The following is a 22,258-nucleotide window of genomic DNA, read 5'->3' as shown; positions in this document are numbered from 1 at the left end:
TCCAGCCTAATGGGCCACTTGGCTCATATGCAGACTTTATGTTACTCTTACAGACTATGTTTGCAATCCTCCCAACTACATATCTTGAACCTCAATTTATTCTTTTCATTGTAAATTTTTCATATGCATCCAAGATTTGAAAGAGTACAATAACAGATAGATTAAATGCTTATTTGTTAAACAATCTTTCATCTGAAATCTAAGTGAATGTCATCCAGTCATCATAGTCCGTCATCGAATAATTGGCATGAACACTTGTTTTGCACAGGAAAGAAAATACTGAAATTTATCTTTGTCTGGGTCAAAGTCATCATCATTCAGCTGAGTGGCATCAAACCCAGGGCTTTCAGAAGCATCAACATTTTCTGGACACCTTGTACTTAGCTGCACAATGGTCGTATGACTTCCAATCTTTGTCTTGGACTTGATTGCAACACACCACACTGCTGGATTAGATGAGGCGCAGATGCTCTTTACGGCTGCCCCAGAAGTTGATCCAAATGCTGGCAGTGACAAGGAGAACATGGGTTGTTGACTATCAGCATGTGACTGGTAGTATGTGAGAGCACTCTGTGTCAAGGCTCGTAGGTTTTCGTGGCCTAGTCGAGTAACAGATTTGGCTGTAACAACCAGTTCAAGCGTCTGGTGAAGTTTCTTGATGTTTGAGACTCTGGTATGAATTGGGACATTGCTGTTGAGATAGCTCGCCAGTTGCCCCATGGTTGCTAGCTCCTGGTAAATGAAGAACTGGGTGTAATCTCGGGCAAGTTTTTCACAGCCAATTTCTATTAAGCACTTGATAGCTAGATCAGGAGAAAGAAACTGCTTGGCTCTGTTTTGCAGTTTCTCCTGCTGTTCTTTTGTTTCAAACTGCAGCAGATCCCGGATAAACACTGCCAGAGATGTCATGTTTGAGCTGTGGACAACTGGTTGACATCGGCCACTGAATAACGCTACATTGCACATTTGCAATGTAGAAATGAGATCATCTTCATTGACACAATCCTTCAATAAAAGCCAAAGTCTCTCAGTGAAGTCCAAGTCCTTTCGAGCAAACTCTTGAAAAGTTAAGTGAGCCATTGACACCTCAGCAAAGGTGCGTTCTTCTGCTCCTTCTTCTTCATCTTCTTGGACTGTTGGTGAAAACACATTGCTAGAATTTAACTTGGCAAAGAATGCATCCATTTGTGAAGAGACTGGATTTGCAGCAGCAGTTGTAGGAACAGGCCAAGGAAGATCTTCATTCTCTAAGACCTTGGAAAATTGATCAACTTGTACCAATTCCAGGAACAATGAGTGAGTGGCCAGGTGAACACTACCAGGAATGCTCTTAATGTGGAGAACGCCATCGCATGAATGTGGATGAGGTTGAAGTAGAGAGTTGACCCCACTCCACGTCAACTCTACAGCAATTGTACTATTTTTGCATTCTTGACTGTTAGAACTTGAAGCACCCATCACTTCATGGAGGGCATAACCATGGGTCTCGACAAAGGCAGTGGACGAACTAGAAGACAGATGATGCCGTAAGAAGACACTCAACTCTGGTAGATCTTCCTTAGCCAGTATCGGCACATTCCTGCTGGTGTAGATCACATGTCTCATAGAATTCCTTCTAACAATTTCAATGTCCTTGGTTTTGGAGTGAACACAATTTTCTTCAGGGACCATGCCAAGATAGGTAATCCCCTGGGGATTTTTCGCATCAACGTACACCCATATCTCCAAAGGCTGCAATTCACCTCTCAGTGCATTGGCATAAATAGATTGAAAGTATCTTGCACTTTCTAGTGGACACGGGAAAACATTTTCCTGTGACAACAACCATTCACTGAGACAACCTTTTGTATTGCAGCCATCTTCTTTGCTAACGCCGGCATACGATTGCAAGGGCTCGCTATTTGTGAGATAAAACACCTCTTGAGAAAGCGGTGTGCCGACTGGGACTCTTTCACTCTTGAATCTTTTCAGGTTAGAGCTCGTTTGGTTTGCTGAATCCGGGGTATCTTCGCAGTCTTGTAAACTTTTGCCGACGATAAAAAACCCGCTTGAACTTTTACCGACAATTCTTCGCAACGGATGGTACGTTTTCGGCGGTATGGCCCAAATAATATACCCGTGTTGTGAATCTGATGTCAGAAACTTTGTTTCTGTAACGTTTCCTGAGCTGCTGTTAAGTAAATTCGTCAAAATGTTTGCGAGAGAACCGACATCTTCAGTAAAGTTCTCCATTTTGAACTTAAAAGAGGCGGGAAGCAGAGGCTTGGCTCCAGACCTCTAGCCCAGACTCGCGATTAAAAATTAACGCCTGGTAGAAAACTTTGATCTTTTGAATCGAAGCTAACGAAGCATTTGTTTTGAAAAAAGTAAACAATATGGCGATGATTATGCGTGTCTGTAAACAAGCTGTAAATATAGACGGCAACCCACAGCTTCAGCGAGTATTTCGAAGGCTTGCGACTTTGTTTAGACCATTTTCGCGGCACATTTATAGCAGTAGAAATAGAATAAGCAGGTTGGTATAATTTTCGTGGAACAGATTCTACAATTGTATCATGTATCAATTTTAACAGACTCTTTAATACTGTCTTTTCCTATCATTTATATGCTGCCAGGCTTTCATGTAAGTCTTGTAAGGTTAAAAAATTCTGGAAGTACGTTTCCAATTTTTAATCATCTTGTACACGGAAGTATAAGCTCACCTATTAGAATTTAATGTTTCGGTCCGTCAGTGCAATGAAACCACTGACAGTTATTTATTGCCTATAAATTTTAAGTCTTAAAATGTACACGATGCTATCTTTCATAAGTTGGAGTATAATTTGCCTAAACTGGTGAAAATTATGGGTAGAATAACGTAACTTGTATAGCCAAACTGTAAGCAAAGTTAATATCTTTGAGAGATTGACAAGTTGCAATATTATTTTGTTATTTATTGTAGTGGACCAAATCGAGATATGATATACCGAGTCCTCACAAATGAAGATGGCAATGTGCCTGTTGCCAGATTTATTGGCGTAAGTAACTTGTCTAATATTTGTGCAGTTCCAGAGCTTATTGTACCCCTCCTACAGAAGTTTTTTTGGTTTGAAATCTCCCCAACACCACTCCTCCGGAAATTGCAGTTTTGGTCAGGGGTAATTTTTTGGACAAAATTATAGACTTATTACATACTAATGGCTATGATTTTTTTTGTTTCAACTTGTCAAGCTATTATGAATTGGAGAAATCTTGATCTCACTTTAAGATAAGCAGGTAATACCTGCAAACAGACTTATTTCTAGAGTCCTATAGTTAATAAGCAACTAAAAATATGCAAATTACATAGCCAAGTTCAATACCATGGGATTAATTCATGAGAACATCACTGAACTTGAGGCTTACAGCTAACTATAAAATGGAATTAAAGCAAACATTTTTGCAAGTCTAGCTAAAGGCTGTTATTCACTAGCAATATATAGTCATAGTTGGAGTCATATTCAGAAGCGTAGAGTGATATGAGTTTCTCTAGTGAAACTCAAACTGACAGAGTCAGAAGTAGAATAATGACTCTGCTTATGACTCTATCACTTACGATCTAGTGAAAACTACATTGCCGGAAGCAGAAGCAGACAAATCAACCACTAACAATGCTGAATTCTAGGCCTTGTGATATTGGTCGGTTCGATCTGCTTCTTCCGACTCCGACAATATAGTTTTCATTAGATCATAAGCAATGGAGCTATAAACAGAATCAGAAGAAATGGAAACGTTCTGATTCTTCCAACTCTGCTTCCTTTGAGCTTATGACCCCGCTTAAGACTCTGATTTTTTATTTTCATGTACGACTCCAACTCCATTGCTAGTGAAAACCAGCTTTAATTAAACATAGAGCAGAGGAACAGAGGGACACATGATTTTTGTGGAAAACAAGTTTAGCACTTTTTATGCTCTCAATCCAATGGTTTTAACACTTAACTTTGCGTTCAAAATTATAATAATTGCAGGCTCTTAGAGAAGCTGGTTTAAGAGTCAAAGATCCAAGACTGAAGGAAACAATGACAAACTTTCAGCAATATTTGCAGCAAGAAAATTTTGAAGGCTTTGTGGATGAAGGAACATTCAGAAGGTATTACAGTGCGACTACAGTCTAACCAAGGCCACCCAACATTGCCTTTGTACTGTGATGTACAGCTTGATTACATGGATGATTTGTTGTAAAACTATTGTTAACCTGCACAATTTTCATTCATTAATTCTGTGGAAAATTTTGTCAGGTGGCCTTGTTGTAGTAATCACACTGTACTTTATTAATTAATAAATAAATTCAATAAATCAATAAAAAGTTATCAATAGCTACTGACACCCAATTGTGACAAATGCAGCGGCATTCATAATAGTGCAGTAACCATTTGGAGGCTTGAACAGAAGGTCAGTGCACGTGTTCAAGTCTGGGTTCACGCCCTGGCCAGGGTCATTGCATAATACACTTAATTCTCACAGTACCTCTGTCTGGCCAGGTGAAAAAATAGGTGCTGTTGAATTTAATGCTGGGGGTAACCCTGCGATGGACCAGTATCCCATCTAGGGGGCAGTAATGAACATCACGTGTGGTGTTTAGTGACAGAAAGTTAAGTGTCACTGTTGGAGATAATCAAAAGCATTTTGTTTGGCTTAATTTTAGATCCATACAGAAAAACATTGTCCTGATAGAGAACGCTCTTCGTGGAGATCTTGTGATTCCAGAGTTTAGTCAACTGACAAAGCCTATTGAGGAAATATACAATAAATGTAAAGAAAACAAGGAAGGAAAGGTGATGTTACAATATGTAAAAATACTAAGTGTACACTGGAACCATGTTCATAGCGAGAATGTATAATTTTAAAAAGAACCTTTTCTGTTAGAGTAATTTGTGAGACGTCATTTAAATTGACCACAATGTTTTTTTTTTTTTTCAATTATTTTGGACTTTTTATGAGCAGGAAGATGGTCTGATTTGCAAGGAGTTTCACATGACCATGACTCATGGTAACATTTTTGCAGGTTGCTGATTACATTCCTCAGTTGGCAAAGTTCGACCCTGACCTGTGGGGCGTGGCTGTTTGTTCTGTAGATGGACAGAGGTACTTTGCACACATACTGATTCCATGCATTTTGTTTAATATTAAAAACAACTGATTATGTTTCTTCTTTCTTAGATTTGCTATTGGGGACTACAGAGATCATTTTTGTCTTCAGTCAGTGTCCAAGTGCCTGCACTATCCAATTGTTTTAGAGGATCTAACAGCAGAGGTGGTGAGTCACTAAATTTCAATTATGGTTTACTGTTAAATTATTCAATAAAATTAAAAGTCCCAAGGGGAGGGAGAGAAGGAGGGTTAGTTTTCTCAAGAAAAAGAAATTGTAACAAATAAAAGCAGGGACCACCACAGAGACCATTTTTATAGGGCTAAAAACTCTTGCCAATGCAAACAAGCACCAGGGGTCAGTGTTCCATTGTTTCATTTCTTTCAAGTGGTAAAATTCATACATTATACATGTACATGTCATCTGGTCAGGAGCTGTAAAAAATTGACCCAAGCAGGAAAGTGGTAGGGCTATAGCCTAATACCAGCCCCATCTCCCCCAGTCCCTACAAAGAGCTGCAATTCAATTCTTCCAATTACAAAATAGCCCAACTTTTCAAAATCCTTATATTAAGTTTTCATTGAATTTATATATACAGTGGAATCACAATTTGTCAAATCCTTGATTTTTCAAACCTCCCAATAACTCAAACCTAAAGTTGTTTCCTCCTTTTATTGTTTCCCTTGGAGGTTCGCAAAATCAGCATTACATGGTACATTAAACCTACAGGTATCCCCACCTCCCGAACAAAAAAAAATACTATTGTGTTTGAAGCACTTTTTTGTTTATGGGATGGTGCTTGATCAGGGTTCCAGACACTTTTTGAGTAAATTATAAACAAAGTGCAAAGATGTCTTTATAGCTAATAGATTATTTTTTTGCTTCTTTAGGTGCATAAATATGTTGGACATGAACCCAGTGGGCAAGCATTTAATTATTTACACTTGAATAACAATGGTTAGTATTAAATTGTAATATGCCACACCAGTCAAAGGGTTTGTTGACTTCATGTATTTCTAAACATTAATTACCTGTTTGTTAATGTGCTTTTTTTCTTGATTTGTAGATCAGCCTCACAATCCGATGTTAAATTCTGGTGCCCTAGTTCTATGTGCACTTCAAAAGGTAAGTGATAAATATTTTGTTTAAATATTTGTGAAAGCTATCTGGAAATAATTATAATTATTATAATATATTTTTCATAATTATAATTTATTATAAATAATAATTATGATATATTTTTCTCTTATATTTATTTAATAATATTTACTTCATTAATTTATTTTAGATATAATTATGATATTTTGTCTTGCAAGTGTTTTAATTAAATGAATACATAAAAATGCGTTAAGATGCAAACATGTCTGATCAGTAATTTGGAAAAAAGCATAGGCTGTACATGTGCTATGTATGTTGAGCGATGACAAATATACCATGCTGCATCTGCCATTTGATTAGTATCACGAACTTGTCTAGTTCTTCTGACCAGACAAACTCTCTGGTTTCCTTTCATGCTATTGGCAAACTTTGTTGAAAATACATATTAAATTAAAGTCACATTTTTTTTTGCAGCCTGAGCTACCCTTGGCTGACAGATGCGAATATGTAAGTACACAGCAAAATGATAGAATGATAAAATACCAGTTACCTTTGGGATTAAATCAAGTACTATCTTCACTAATTAAATAAAACTAATAATAACTGAACAATTCACACTCAGCCCTTAAAATTATGAGCGTAACATAAATTGCCAAATGAATCTTAATAAATCCTGTCAAAAATGATTACTGAATGAATAAGACAACAACTTTATATTAAATACTAAATGAGATATCGTTTAAAAATAACTTAAGTTGTCGTATATCAAACATAAAAGATCATGTTTGACCACATATCCAAACACTGAGAAGAGACTTGAAAATAATAAGTTTGAGAAGTATTAATGAATTGAATTATAATCTTCTCTAAGGTTGCTGGTAAGAAATAATAAATAAAATATTCCCTGATCTCTATGAATTTTCAGGAGAAAATCAATATTCATATTATATAGATAGCATATCATTTTCTTCAGTCTTTGTGGGAGACACAACATAATTTCAGCATCCTTGCCAACCAGGCCAGTGGACCAGTTCTAAAGACTAATATTTATTTATAGTGGATCTGAACTGCAGAGGATTATAAACCTGACACTTCTCTGACTTGTAATTTTTTGTTTTGGAAAATTAACAGGTTCAGGGGAAGTTTAAGCAAGTAGCTGGGGGAGAATACATTGGATTCAGTAATGCAACGTAGGTGCTTTTTTGTCTAACTTAAAGATTGTGTTCATTGTCATCTTGTAATAATATATATTACTCAATTGTTAATTACCAAGTGTACATAGGAGTGTGAGCCACTTCTGTTGTTAACTACATGTATAGGGACCTTAAGATTGGAGTATGAGTACAAGATAGAGTACTAGACGGTACAATTAAATTCCAGTTTCAAACCAGTGATGTTTCCAGAGCCCTTGCTCTTCATGTTGGTTTTAGGTAGAGAGAGTAGCTCGTAGGATGAGACGGGTAAGTAGCAAGACAATGTGACACCTGCAATCTAGAACTGAAAAGTCATTAACTCACCCTCAATCTTGTACTCATACTCAGTCATACTACAAATTTTCTAGTATAATGTTTTAGCTCAACCTTGCCATCAATTCTTTCAGGTTTCTGTCTGAGCGCGAGACAGCTGACAGAAACTATGCTTTAGGATACTACATGAATGCTCACAAGGTGAAACAAATAATAAAATGTACATCTTGGTCTCTTTTCCCCTGGCATCCTTCCCAGCGAGTCTTTGGCTAGGCTGTGGTGGGTAGGAAGCTGTGAGTTTGTTGCACTCACACAAGTCACAAGGCCCACACTTCCTGTTTAACCACCCATCACCAACAAAATGCAATGGCACTTGCTGCAGCCCTAGGCAGGGTATTGTTGATGTTTGCTTTGTGTTTGTTCCTGGAAATATGCATACCCTTCATGTAAGATATTTTGGTTTGACCTTCACCCCCACCCTTCTGGAAATTCCAGTTTGGGCTCATACTACCCTTGGCAAATTTTTTGGCATATTGTAACTGAGTAAGATCAACAGTTGTTTTGCCCAAGAAGGTTGAGAGTGTCCTATCTTATCAGAGTTAAACCAGCTTATTACATTACATTATTTAACTAATAAATTGTTTCATCTCTTATTCTCTTCAGGCATTCCCACCAAATACAAATCTTATGGATACTTTTGAACTTTATTTTCATGTGAGTGGGACAAGAATGAGCTTTAAAATATTCTCTTTGCCAGATTGGAAGATTTTTTGCTATTTATAATCAATGTATTATTGATTACAAAATAATGACTTCCTTTTCATTACAGACTTGCTCAACAGAAAGCAACTGTGATTCTGGAAGTGTCATGGCTGCAACTTTGGCCAATGGAGGAATTTGTCCACTTACTGGTCAAAAAGTAAGTTCTCTGACTCAAAACCACTAACTAAAGCTAAATAAAATGTTACTCTCCTAGAATATTATATACACTTGAATACTTGAATAAACTTGAACAAATCAATGGCTAAAAATTTTAAAATCATCATGGCAAAGTAAACTTAAATACAGCCATGTGGCTAGCTTGGAAAAAAGTGGAGTATAATAATTATTATTTCTTATTATAATGTATTAATAGATATTATCTATTTACTGCTTCATCAGTGGTGGGTGAATGCACAAGAGAAGTGCACTAAAAATTTATGCATGATATTATCAACCTTATGTAGCGCATGTCAAGATAAGAGCTGATGATGATGATGAGTTAAGTCCCAAGGTTTAGAGAGTTGATTTGAAATAACTAAATCCTTTTCAAGAAGTGCATGCCTGTTTTCTTGTCACATGAATATTTACCATTTCAAGGTATGTGATATTATTCCCTTGGGAATTGAATTCTGTCAATTCAGGTGGGTTTGCCGACTAAGCCAGGTACAAGTCTGCAATCATGTGACTGGTGTGCCAGGGTTGTGTGTTATGATGGTCTAATCACCGCCACTGGGTCACCATGGCAACAGTATTGATAATATCTCAATAATTAAACCACATATAATTTTGTTTGGCTTATTTTTTGTGTAGGTTTTTAGTTCTCGGACTGTACAGCACACATTGTCTCTGATGCACTCATGTGGAATGTATGATTACTCTGGACAGTTTGCTTTTCATGTAAGAAGGATTAACTGTACATATACCAAGACTGTAACATGTAATATTGTGTAAATTGTTTTTTTAGTATAGGGATAAATGTTTTCTAGTGATTTTATAGTTTTAAAGATATTTTCAGTGGTGAGCAAGTCAAAGTCTATAAATATTTACAAATCCCGTATTACATTGTGTGAGAAGCTGTGGTAATGTTGTTTTCTTTATTTAGTATGTTTATTATTGTGGAGTTCCAGAAAATATCCATACTCTTCACACAGAAGGAATTGGCAGGAATTTCCTGGGGGTGGGGGATTCTATAAGACCAAAAAATTTAAAGAAATGTATGAAGCCTGATTGGAATTTCCATGGGGTGGGAAACATATATGCATGGGGTGCACAAACATGTATGCATAATTTCTGGAACTAAACATTCACCATTTTTAACTGTACCGGTACGGGTGCTTGTAAAAGAAACAACAAAGGCCCATGTGGGTTGAACAACTTTAATTCCAGGGTAAAACTGTCAAAACTGAAATAACATAATGCCGTGAGTGGTAGAGAACAAAAAGGGGAAAATAGAATGCGAGAAACGACAGAAAACTCATGCCTTTCCGGGCTGCAAGGGCACCGCGTGGTTGAAAGTACTAAAACTAACTAAAGCGCATGCTGGGACGTAATGACGTAAGTAATGACGCAAACTCGAATCCTCAGGCAAACGTGACAGACGTGACACAAAAGGCACACAGGTGCCGTTACATTAACAACTGGGTGAATAATCTTTTTGGTGTCGATTTCCATTGATCCAGGTTGGGTTACCAGCTAAATCAGGTGTAAGTGGTGCTATCTTGATTGTTGTGCCGAAAGTATGTGGTATCATGGTGTGGTCACCCCTTTTGGACCAGCATGGTAACAGTGTCAGAGGAATGCAGTTTTGTAAGGTACTGTAATAAATTATGTATGAGCTGTCATGAGAGTATATGATTCAGGTCTCGAACTTTGTATGACATAACAAGAATGCTGACAATGGTGCTGTTTTGATGATGATGATGATGATGATGATGATGACAATGATGAGAATATTGCTACAACCCCTGAATTCTTAAGTTGAAGTCTGACTATTTCCTTTTGATAGGAACTTGTCAACTACTTTGATTTTCACAACTATGATTTAAAGGGTGCTTCATCGGGAAGAAAATTGGACCCTCACAGGAGAAAAGCTGAAATACAGGTATGTGTTTTGTGTTCAATATCTCTACTGCTCATACAAATCTCAAATTTGGTAAGTTACCTGGTGTTGATAGGACAAGTATCTCAGCAATGTGCAACATGCCTTGGCTAATGAATAATATTCAGATTAATAGCTGGTAACTGCTAAGAGAGTCGTGGCACTTATTGGGTCATCAGCTGACAGGCCAGTTGCAGAGTTTGTTGTTAACTTTTTCATCAGCTCACTTCAGCGTCAGTAGACATGCAAGCAAGTACAGTGGAATCCTGATTTTTCAAACCTCCAAGGGAAACAAAATTTGGTTTGAAAAAGCAGGGGGTAAAATTACAGTGTTCAACTAAGGAGAGGGAAACTACTTTTGGTTCTGGTTATCGGAAGGTTTGAAAAAATGAGGGTTCAAGAAATCTGAATTCCACTGTATAATAGAGTTATTGTATGAGTTAGTAGCAGGCCAAGCTTTCTTTGTTTGACGTTATGTTGACTCAGCACTTAATGTACGTCCATACATCCATAGTTACTGCTTACCAGTGGGTAGCAACGGAGGGTGGGAACAGGGTGATTTGGAGGGAGTAAAATGCACAAATAAGAGGTCAAGGCACAAATTATTTGTATATCACATAGAGTTTTAACAATAGGTTTATTTATAAATTCATGTCATTTTACTTTAGTTTCTTTTGAGTTACTTTTCACATTTCACATAAATTTTTGCCCTCATCATGTACTTCATATAAACCCTTTGCTGCCATTTTACCAGTGATACTGCTAGCAAGTGCAAGAACTCTGACTAGTGAGCATTCTTGTGTTAGAGAATGTGAAGAATTATTACTGTGGAATAATATATATAATACTAAATAAAAAAATAATGACTTAATGCATAATTTACTGACAGGGAGAACAAGTTGTATATCTACTTTATGCTGCAAGTTATGGAGATGTGACAGCCTTAAGAAGGTAACAGTCATGTTAACCTTTACGTAATTTCTATCTTATTCTATCCAGAGGCTTCTTTTTACCATACAAGTACATGTATAATGTCGTGAAATCTCATGATGTAAAAATACTGACATATAGTTATTGAAAAATGTAACTATGTATAATTTTGAATTTTTGGTTGTTTCAGGTATTATCTGTCTGGTACAGACATGACTCTAACAGATTATGATGGACGTACAGCATTGCACATAGCTGCAGCTCAAGGTAGTGATGAATAATTAATTTTAATGGATACTATTACCAGTAATAAATATTTTAATAGATATCATATTCTAACGCGTGCAGGCGACAACAACTTCCAGTCAAAGAGTCCAACAGCCAACAGTTTAATTACTCGACTGTTAACGTTCAGCTTACTTGTACATGGCAAGTCTACTCACACACACAGGCCACTACGTAATGTGAATCCCTTATATATCCTGTACTACGAGTACATTGTGCATTCCATACTCAGCATAAAACGTCTCTTAGTCTTAGAACTTGTGCAAGTATACATTCAAATACAACCATTACACATCTTAGCACATGCATCTTGGCTCATGCAATCACTATATCAATTTCATTACAATATGATTGCTGCAGTGGAATTCTGTCATGCTCTTTAATATGACCATCCCTTTCAAACAACTGTAGACAGTATTATTTTATGGCCCAAACATGGTAATATTAACTGGGTTCTACTGTTATTTACTCTAAATGTCTCTTAAACAAATTTCGGAATCACAAGGGTCTGTCTGCGAAGATATCTTCTGGAGTAAACCTGCCTCTGTGCATGAGCTGCCAGTAAATTTGGTTTTTAGCCCAGATGTACTAATTATTGTTGCCAACTTTTGCATTTTAGGTTGTTCTGAGGTAGTTAAATTCTTGCTAGATCACTGTGCTGTTCCAGCTGATCCAAAAGACAGGTACAGCAAACTGGAAACTTCATTTGTTTATTTGTGTCTGTCTTGAAAACATTTGAGATTTTGATAGTGCATAAAGTAGTAAGTAACAACATAAACTACTGTACATACTGGTGGTTACTTAGTTTATTTCAGGTTTGTTTGTTTTGTGTCCCTGATCCAAACATGTAAAATTTCTTTTCTTTTCACTGACTGCCTGGCATTAACTCTTAGTTTATTTCAGGTAGCCAGCACCCCTATCATTTTTGTTTACTCCATAACATTGTAATTTATAACTCGGGGGTGAAATAAAAGTTTTTGTATTTTTTGTTGTTGTTATTCAAAAAAGTGCAATTTAACTAATAACAGTCCTGTGCTAAAATAAACCAACGTAAATGGCATGATATTTATGGTAGAATTGATTTTCATTTTGTAAATTGCAGATGGGGATTTTCTCCGCTCGATGAAGCGGTGCGATTTAACCACCAAGCCTGTGAAGAGTTGTTAAAAAACCATCTTCAGTCACAAGGAAAGACAATCTCTTGAACAATGTTTTGATCAAATATGAATAAAATAACAATTATTTAAGCACCACTGTGCAAAATTTTATCTAAAATTACTGTTAAGGGTTTGTCCAGTAGCCCTGAGCTAGAGAGAGGAAAAAAACAGTCTTGTGAATGCATTTTTTAACAGTCGTTTGAAATTCAGTAATTCAGTGCACAATCGGAGTGTTACTAGTAGAACTGGCCATGAGATCTCTTCCCCTGAAAAACAATAATTTATAACTTTTGTGGATGGTTTCAACACTAAAACAGATTGCAAGTGACAAATATGGAAAAAATTGGTCTGAATTTTTTCAGGATAAGATTCATTAAATTCAATTTCTGAAAACAATGAGTTTTACCACAAAAAAAGTCATAGGTTATATAGACCCATTACAAAATTAATCACAGTTATTTTCCGTCACCTTGAAGAACCATTATTTTGTCAACAGAATTAGATCACTTCACCTTGAAGATGAATTGCTGTATGTATGGTAGTTTTAAAGCTATATTCTTATTAAGAGGGACAAACATTATCAAAAATGTGAAAATTATGTTAAATAGAAAATCAGAGTGCCTTTTTCACTACAAATCTTGTATAATATATTTGCACTGAACGATGCATTTGTTTTGTGAAATAAAACTTACATCAGTTTTTTGTGAGTAGTTGTGTGTGGTTATGAAATGTACATTTGTCAAGACCATAATAATACACATCTATATAATATAGACATGTTTATACACTAGTATTACAAGCCAGGCTTGCAAGGTGCGTTGAGGACTATGTAGTTACATGTAGATGCCCTTGAGCATATTGAATGCCTAGATGTTGCCAGGTAATAATAAGGAATACCACTGAAGCATTTATGCAGTTTCTTGAAAAAAAATATTTAGTTTTTATAAGTGACCAACCTGGTCAAAACGCAACTTTCTTGTCTTCACCATTCGGGTAAAACTGAATTACACATACTGGTATATAGGACAGTCTCTATCATACACAGATTGTTGAGTGACAAGCAATATATTTGAAAGCAAGTAAGGAGAATTTATTTGACAATCAGCTGAGTTCCTTTTCAGTCACAATGTAGTTGTCATGTGTTAACTTTCCTTCTAGTGTAGCATCAGATTCACATAATGTTATATGTCTGTCTTGTCCCAAAAAATGCCCCGCAGCTTCAAGTGCAGTCAGCTTTATTCTTACCAGATCATTTACTTTGTAACCACTGCAAGCAAAAGAAAACAAACGTTTCCTAGTTTGCACCCGAGGTGAGGCAGGTTAAGTCTGCATTTGAACCAAATGGCCAGAGCTTATCCCGGTTTCTGTAGCAGGAAGTGACTAGGAGTATTTCTACTCCCCACTGGATGGGAAGCTAGTCCATCACAGGGTTACCCCCAGCATTAAGTTTGCTGGTACCCATTTGTACACCTGGGTGAAGAGAGGCACTGTGAGCCTTGCTCAAACCTCTGCATAAATTGCATTCAGCAGTAGCTGGCAAGATGGTATCTGCTTAAACTCAAGGCCACTGGCTAAGGATACAATGTCTGAACCAGACAGTGCTGATACTGGGGATGTGCCCACAGCCAAGGTTGACACTGGGACAATAAATAACTCACAATTTTTATGCATAGAGTCAAATGTGCTCCTACAATGGGCTAATACACACCCTAAATAAACAGCTCTTTTAGCGCAATCAATTATTGCAACATTTGAGAGACATTTGACACGAACAGTTAACATTTTGCATTAGGTTTCTTCAAATGTGAATTATACAACTTGCAAAATTTCTAATGGTATTCGATTGGACCACAGTTACTGTAGTTAGTTTCTGACGTAAAAGCAACTGTAAATTCAGTTCATTTCAGTAAGCTTAAAACATACGCACGGTTTTATTAAAGACTATCGCCAAAGAAATCTTGTAAATGAAAACTGTTATTTGTACCTTTTTTCTCCTTTCTTCTCTGTACAAACCGAGTGAAATTTCCATCCAAAGTCTACATATAAATCTCTGCTGACTTCGTGGTCCACAATGTGTAAAATTTTGCCAACCACTGTTTTTCCTTGCGGCCTTCCCATCTTCACAAATCGAGAATTCCGAAACATTTCCTCAAAACTTTCCTCCTCTGAACTTTCTGGAGCACTAAAACACGTTTTCGTTCCAGACGGAGAGGTCAGTATTGGTCTGTTGTGGTAGAAATATGAAAACACTCTCGCTTTCCTCAAGATACAAGAAACCGCCATGTTCGATTTGACAATGTTGCGCGGTTACTAAGCCGATATAGAGTTGATCGTCGCGTCGTGTAAGCCTCTTCAAAACGTATCCTTATAAACCGGGACAAATAGTTGGGGATCACCCATTCCCCCTCCCCCCCCCCCCCCCCGTCTAATCAATGTTGAAAAGATGTCGTGGGTTAAAAAAAAAGGAAAAATCACCTGATTATCAGCTTTTTAACTGGGGAAGGGAAGAAATTGCTTGGTGTTCCAACACTGTTGTCCGGGATTGCAATCTGAACGTTGTTTAGGGGGGAGGGGGTGGGGAAGGGGGAGGGGGCAAATATTAATGTTTCCAAGACACTCGAAAGAACAAAAATTACTGTCAAGTGTCTTAGCACTTTTGTCGCCCATTGTATAGCCACTAGAATAAAACATTTTGACCACTCTGATGACGCATATAGTTGTCGATAAGAGTACAGACAACGCTAAAACACATTCGATTTGTTAATTATATAAGGTTAATAAGTAAAAAATCGCAATTTTCTAATAATTCTTTAGTTCTGAAACGCGATTTTAACTTATCTGAGAATCAATATTAATTAGAAAAAGTGTTTCTTCTGCCGCATATTTATTCGATATACCAATAACAAATTATGTGCTGTAGGATACACTACAGACGGATAAACGCTCTTTTTTCAAGTCTGAACCGGAAACCGTAATACACCTTCTTTTCAACCGTGTTTGCTCAAAGCTTTTCAGGAAATATTTTGAATTTTACTTGTACTCTTTATCAAAAGAATTTGTTATTCTTAGTTTACAAGATGTATTAATAAGCATTATAGCTTCAGAATGCCCCTTAGGCTTACTAATTATCTCTTATTGATAGCCAAACTATACCTATGGGATTGCAGAAGATCTCAAATACTTCCAAGCTTAGAAGATCAAAATCAAATTTGAAAAGGAAAAATCTATCTGCACTGAGAACAAAACTTAAGATCAATTTAAATAAAAGTACAAATTTTCTCCAAAACTTTCTTTTTCTCCATAATTCTGTCCAATTGACTATTCGTATTCGATGAAGGAATTCATACATTTTTGGTTAACAAAAACATGGGGGACAATTTGTCCTGTGCAAACAATAACTGTATTTTAACTAATTATTGTATGTTTTTCTTTGTAATTTTCTATTGTCTTTGTGATTGTATTTTAAAATATAAGTATTGTATGTTTAAGCTAGTATTGTAACTTACGTTTTTAAATCGGTACTTGATCTATGGTATTCCACACTCTTTAGCCTGATTCAAATCGATTCAACTCAATAACGTGCGAATGGCAAAGGTATCCAATTTCCAGTATTCAGTAACAACTTGTTGAGATTGGATACCTGTAATTGGACATCCACGTGACCGCGCGCCGATTACGTGAAAAATAAGCGCGCGAGGAACCAATGAATCACGATCGAGAGTTTTGTTATAGACACGATTACATAAGAAATAGTATGTCCCGGAATGTTCTTAAACAAGTTGGTCACGGCTGAATAGTAATAACCTGTTCTACGACTTGACTTGACTTCACTTAGGGTGCGTTTCTTTATGAAAATCCAAGATTGGAATCTTAAATCCGAAAACGGATTTAGCGTTTCTTTCCTAAACACATTAATCCAAGATCACTCGTACCATGTGGCGTCAAAGGAACCGAAGAATCCTTGCCCAGAGTGGATTCTTCGGTTCTTTTGACGCGCCATGATCCGAGAGATCTTGGAGTAATCTGTTTAGAGAAGAAACGCAAAATCCGTTTTCAGATTTAAGAATCCAATCTTGGATTTTCTTAAAGAAACGCACCCTTAGACAATTTTTCGTAACATTTACTACCGGGTTAATTGCTTAGTGAACATAGAATCACGTCATAACAATCACAATAAATGCAAGTTTGAATGATTTTATCAGTCCTCACTTTTAATTCAGGACTCTTGTCTGTCAACGCGTTTTCCAAAACACAGCCAAACTACGAGTATTAAATTTTGAGTGGCCGCTTAATAGGGGTAAGGACGATAGATGATCCTCATTGGGACGATCAAAAGGTTGCCACGACCGTTTAATAGAGGTGGCCTTTCAATAAGGGTTAAATTTACAGTAATTTACTGACAATAATTTCGGAGTGGCCGTTTAATAGGTGACCGCTTAATAGGGGTTTGACTCTATTCTAATTCGGATTACGAGAATCACTGAGCAGGTCGCGCGATGATCAGAGGGCAAAGCCTACATGAACGCAAGCGGTGACAACACACACAAAAAAAACAACACAACTGACTTTTCTGAGAATTTCTCGGATTCGATATTTTTCATTATTTTTTCCAAGAGGGCACAATAACGAATCCTACAATCCCATTGGCTCTTAGCGCGGTCCGGATTTTCCTATATATCTGACCACAGTCATGGTAATTCACGCGATGTGTATGCGGAAAAGGCAAACAATTATAAAAATGATTTGAGAGAGAGAAGAAGAAATAAATAAGTTATTTACCGGCTTAGGCGGTCCGTATAGTGAAAACTGCTGTGACCTCGGACTTAAAAGTGCTGCCGGAGGCCGCATCAAGACCTCGGTCACAGTTATTAACTATACAGACCGACGCAGAGCCAGCCCTAAGCCAGCTAAAACTGAGGAATTAATATCCGAGTGATACTGACCAATTTTCAAAACTGCGCGTGGTCAGTTGCGAAATATGTTTGAACGATTGTAAGCACAATAGCCTCCATTTGAGGGGAAAATATGTTCAGATCTACGATATTTGTCCTTGGGCATTATTTGTTCCTCAAAGTTCAAAAATGCTGTCGAGCTACGCTCTCGGGGAAACTGTTAGCTTCTCGGAACAGATGATTTCCGCGGACAAATATCCGAGCATATTTTCACGCCAAATGGAGGCTATTGTTTATATAGCGAAATGCGGTGACATCCACTGTAACATTTTGTGCAAAATTGCCACGCGGTAGGAAACTTCAAAATGCACCTATTCAACATTCTTGCCCTCCGACTAGAAAAGACGAAATACCAAACAGATCGTTACCGTTTGTTTAAAAGAGTGGATAGCCACACATGCAGTGCGGAGTGGCTGTCACATTTAGTGGCTGAAATTGGTAGATGCCATCATGCGCGCAATCACGATTGCAGCAATAGAAAACGATGCTAGTTTGTACATACATGCAAGCAAGGTATAATTCAAACAGGGAACAGAAAATGAATTTAATTAGTATCACCCAACTAGTGGACTAATGCAAATCCTGCATTTTGATTGGCTACGCTACTAGGGGACTATTAGTAATAGTCATCGAGTAGCGAAATTGGCGCCATCGAGCGAGACGCTTTCTTTCGTTTTATTCCCAAATAAATATTTCTTCAACTTGCATTTGCTAACTTTATTATTACCTTTTCTGTCCGACTAGTTGGGTGATACTAAAACAATTAGACCCTTCGCTATCAAGGGCTACGGGTCAATAGCCCGTGAGGCGTAGCAAGGGCTACGAGTCTAATTGTTAAATAGTCACACACCAAGTTTTCCTCGGCATGTTTACAACCTCCAATTAAGCTACGCTCAGTCTCTGAAAGCGTCTTTAAATCAACACGATCTATGATATTCCACAAGCTTTAACTTGTTTCCAAAATATCTGTGTCACAAACTCGTACAGCTCCATATCTGCCCAATTCGCTCGTTTTATCTTCTCAATCATTTCTTCGCTCACAGAGCTGTAGTTCAATTTTTTCTTCCCTTCGTTTAGTTTCATATGTGCAGGTTCTTCGGGAACCACGGGTAAAAAATATGGAAGGCGTCGCTGGATAATCTTTAAAGTAAGGTGAAAATGCTCCAGTAAACCAACAGCTGCATAGTGCTTCAAAATATTTTCCTTTGCTCTTTCAAGTGCTTTCTCGGCATCTTTCTTGCAAAAGTCCTCGGTCCCACAGAAGAATCGCGTCATAACGTTATGTTTACATCCCTGACCTTGCTTCTCAAAGCGTTGCTCGATTGTTTCGTTAAACTCACCGCTGTCAATCATCTGCTTCACTCTCTTTTTTGGTCTGTTTGTGCTACGCATATAAGCGTAATGAGAAATATATCTGTTAACTGGGTGTCTGATTTGATTGATGTACGTGTGCGTTCGCTGAATTTTCAAGTTGTTTCTGAAGTAAAAGTGCGCGTTAAAAAACATCGGACGATCTGCTTGTTTGACTTTGTGTTCAATAATCACTGGATACGGCCTGGATTGGCCACGGTCATAGAAATCTTCTGTGGTTTCTACAATAAAGAAACAAACCAATAACAAGTTAGGATAGAGTAAATAAACGGTTGGCTTCGATAAAAAGTAGGGAATTAAAGAAACCACGATGAGCCGAATCTTGTGCTGCGATTGGCTAACCGAGCGGCAAGATGGAGGCTATCTTGCCCGCTCGGGATTACCCGCTGTATCCCGCAAGAGAATGGTTTTCTTTTTCCATAAAATAAATCTTTTATTGACCAAGCCTGTTCTGTCAAGATGGCTGGATATTGGCCAAGTTCCTTTTTTGCGTGTTTATGGACCTCGACTCCGTCTCGATCCATAAACATACACAAAAAAGAACTTGGCTAATTTCCAGCCATCTTGACCTCACGTTTAGTCAATAACCGTATCAGCATTAATCTCATTAACCGCGAAACTTTTTTATCTTGAAACTGAATATCAGAATATGGAACGGAGCGAAATAGAATAAAATATTTAAAAATTAGCCGTCGTGGTTCACGTTCTCCAGACATTGCAGAATTTGGTCATTTCACGTTCTTGTTTAGTGAGGACGAGAAAGAAATGTAACACGAATTCAGGTAAACTGTTACATCCCGAATTTCAAAACGGCGGCCGCGACCTCAAAGAAAGGACGTTAAGCGATGACGACGGCTACGCCAAGGACGATGCCTAGGAAAAATTAGATTTGTGGTTTACCTTCGAATTTCGCAGTTATCTAGACCTGTTTAGCGGCCTGATCGATCTATAAACCGGCTTAAACAAAATATGTAGTACCAGGGATAAATTCCAAAAGGAAGTACGAAAAATTAGCAGTAGTGGCTCACGTTGTTTAAAATGCGCCGAACGTGTTCATTTCACGTTGTTGTTTTTGCAGAGAATGGCTACGAAATGAGTTCAGGTACGAGCGTTATAATTCTTCGTACATTTCTTTTTTCAATCGACGTGGTTACTTAATTAAATTCCCTAAAGAAATCTTCCCCACGCAAACTTACGTCTGGTGTAGATATAGTTCATCATAGCTGCTACAAAATTGATTAATGCTCCCGTTGTTTCGCTGCCTGTCTTGTAAACTCTGTTGTATAGAACCACATCGGGTGTTATGGGTTGGCACGAAGCTGTCTCCAGAAACTGCAACAAGCCGTTTTGACTGGTTGTCTTTACAGTCTGTCTGGGCTCATTACCAGGCAATGTAATCTGGTTGATGTCGCTTAAGTGGCTTTGGTTGTAAGCCGGGTAAAGAGTCAAGGCTTTCCATTTGGTCACGTTTTCTGATTGCGGCCTGGTTGCACTTGCCAGGGAGGAGTAGAATTTCTCCTGCCACAGTCTGACATCACTTTCTGTGACTTCCTTAAGCTTAAAAAGTGGAGAATTTGGAAACAATTCGTTTATCTGTTGATCATAGGTGACCAATCTTCTTCTTGGAGTTTGTTCCTTGACGAAAATCCACACGCAAAAGAACAGTGCATAACTGAATATGCAAAGAAAGACTGCTTTAGGACTCTTCGTAAAGCGCGCGAAACCACCCATAAGTTAATGAGGTTTTACGGCAATCTCATCGGAACCTGAAGAAAGAGGGGTCGAAAGACAATAAATTGTGAACAAAGGTCAGCATGAATTGTGAACAAACAGCTCAATGAAGCGTAAGGGGATCACAATGCAACACTGATGAAACGTTACTGAAGTGTGACATTTATGTCGTCTTTGTAAGTTGATTAATTTGATTGTCACAGCAACTTGAAAATAATGCACCACTGACTCCATAAGAAGTCCTAATATAATATTTCTGGCTACAATATTTCATTCTTATGAAGAGAATAGCTGTCTTGCTGATTATGAAAACTTGTGTTCCCAGAGGAACCACGATTTCATGATTTCTTTGATGCGCCATCATTCGAATAATCTCGGATCATTGATCCTGTCTCGGATCATGTCAAACGTACCCTTTGAGTACGTTTAGAATTTGTATCGAGGTGAATGAGGGTTTTCAGAGTGCGGCCTACAGAGCTCTCTGGGTCCTTTTATATTACCTTCAATTATGCAATTGAATAGATGTAATTGAATAGATATTTGTTTTGCTAACTACAGGACAGAACTATACTGATTAAAGTTGCATGAAACAGCGTGACCTGTCCGTGGCTAAACAAAACCCCAAAGGATTTTGAAATTAACTATAACTGTAAATTTTTCTTAGGAACCAAGATCGATAAACTGAAGCAAATATAAAATCAGTCGTGGAGGACATTGTTATTAATACACAGCGAACTCATTCTACAAACGTGCTCACCGGTTAAAGCCGGTTGTCTATGACTACCAAAACTTCTGTTTTAAATTGGAAAGCCATTTGAGAGTTTTTACCTCACCAGTGTGCGGGGTGTTGGAAGATTCTAAAACAACTAACGCCTTGATCTCCCATGGCGACCATTGCTAGTATTCAAAGCAAACAATAGGAAAAGTTTTGCATAAGAAAGTTATGCTTTTGTGTGGGTGGTCGGTTGAGCCTCCCGCGCCGAGAACAGAGGGAAATGGACCCAAGCGGTGAAAGAAAAAATCAACACAACCGACTTTGCAGATAATTTTCTCGATTTTCGTTCCTTAAACATCATACTGTTGTTAAACGAAACGAACTACCGCTATTGTTTCGTGGTCCAATCCTAAATTTCCTTCGCATCGCCCTGGAAAATTTAGGCCTGGACTCTTGGATTGGACTTTGGACTTGACCACGGACTTAAAACAATGTTTTAAAAGAACAATCAAGAGTATAAAATATGTTAATTGCAAAGTTTATTGACTATTTTTTTAAGGTATTTTAATTTCTGACTCAAGGACAG

At 37.6% G+C, this 22,258-nt stretch overlaps 4 protein-coding genes across 4 annotated transcripts; 1 reads left to right on the top strand and 3 right to left on the bottom strand.

Annotated features, from left to right (window-relative positions):
• Window positions 1-5: 5 nt before the first annotated feature.
• On the bottom strand, window positions 6-2,341 carry LOC145494386 (protein zwilch homolog). The gene has a single exon (XM_081473839.1). It carries the CDS (start codon window positions 2,230-2,232, stop codon window positions 232-234), a length of 2,001 nt encoding a protein of 666 aa, XP_081329965.1. The 5' UTR covers window positions 2,233-2,341; the 3' UTR covers window positions 6-231.
• Window positions 2,320-13,166, top strand: LOC145494391 (glutaminase kidney isoform, mitochondrial-like). The gene is made up of 20 exons (XM_081473845.1): window positions 2,320-2,515; window positions 2,942-3,017; window positions 3,987-4,108; window positions 4,664-4,793; window positions 5,024-5,103; window positions 5,179-5,275; window positions 5,998-6,064; window positions 6,174-6,232; window positions 6,680-6,712; window positions 7,337-7,395; window positions 7,806-7,872; window positions 8,335-8,385; window positions 8,501-8,590; window positions 9,244-9,330; window positions 10,113-10,244; window positions 10,439-10,534; window positions 11,421-11,482; window positions 11,652-11,728; window positions 12,366-12,429; window positions 12,849-13,166. Exons 1-20 carry the CDS (start codon window positions 2,376-2,378, stop codon window positions 12,949-12,951), a joined length of 1,692 nt encoding a protein of 563 aa, XP_081329971.1. The 5' UTR covers window positions 2,320-2,375; the 3' UTR covers window positions 12,952-13,166.
• Window positions 13,167-13,672: 506 nt separating this feature from the next.
• On the bottom strand, window positions 13,673-15,201 carry LOC145494406 (small ribosomal subunit protein bS1m-like). Its single transcript, XM_081473866.1, has 2 exons — window positions 14,888-15,201; window positions 13,673-14,170 (listed from the first exon to the last, which is right to left on the bottom strand). The coding sequence occupies exons 1-2, from the start codon at window positions 15,184-15,186 to the stop codon at window positions 14,005-14,007; spliced, it is 465 nt and encodes a 154-aa protein (XP_081329992.1). The 5' UTR covers window positions 15,187-15,201; the 3' UTR covers window positions 13,673-14,004.
• Window positions 15,202-18,695: 3,494 nt separating this feature from the next.
• Window positions 18,696-22,144, bottom strand: LOC145494398 (uronyl 2-sulfotransferase-like). The gene is made up of 3 exons (XM_081473857.1): window positions 21,715-22,144; window positions 20,423-20,992; window positions 18,696-19,447 (listed from the first exon to the last, which is right to left on the bottom strand). The coding sequence occupies exons 2-3, from the start codon at window positions 20,955-20,957 to the stop codon at window positions 18,783-18,785; spliced, it is 1,200 nt and encodes a 399-aa protein (XP_081329983.1). The 5' UTR covers window positions 20,958-20,992; window positions 21,715-22,144; the 3' UTR covers window positions 18,696-18,782.
• Window positions 22,145-22,258: the final 114 nt, after the last annotated feature.

Source organism: Orbicella franksi, chromosome 8 (assembly GCF_964199315.1).
Source record: "Orbicella franksi chromosome 8, jaOrbFran1.1, whole genome shotgun sequence".
Lineage (NCBI taxonomy): Eukaryota > Metazoa > Cnidaria > Anthozoa > Scleractinia > Merulinidae > Orbicella > Orbicella franksi.
This window is presented reverse-complemented; position numbering and strand designations above follow the sequence as displayed.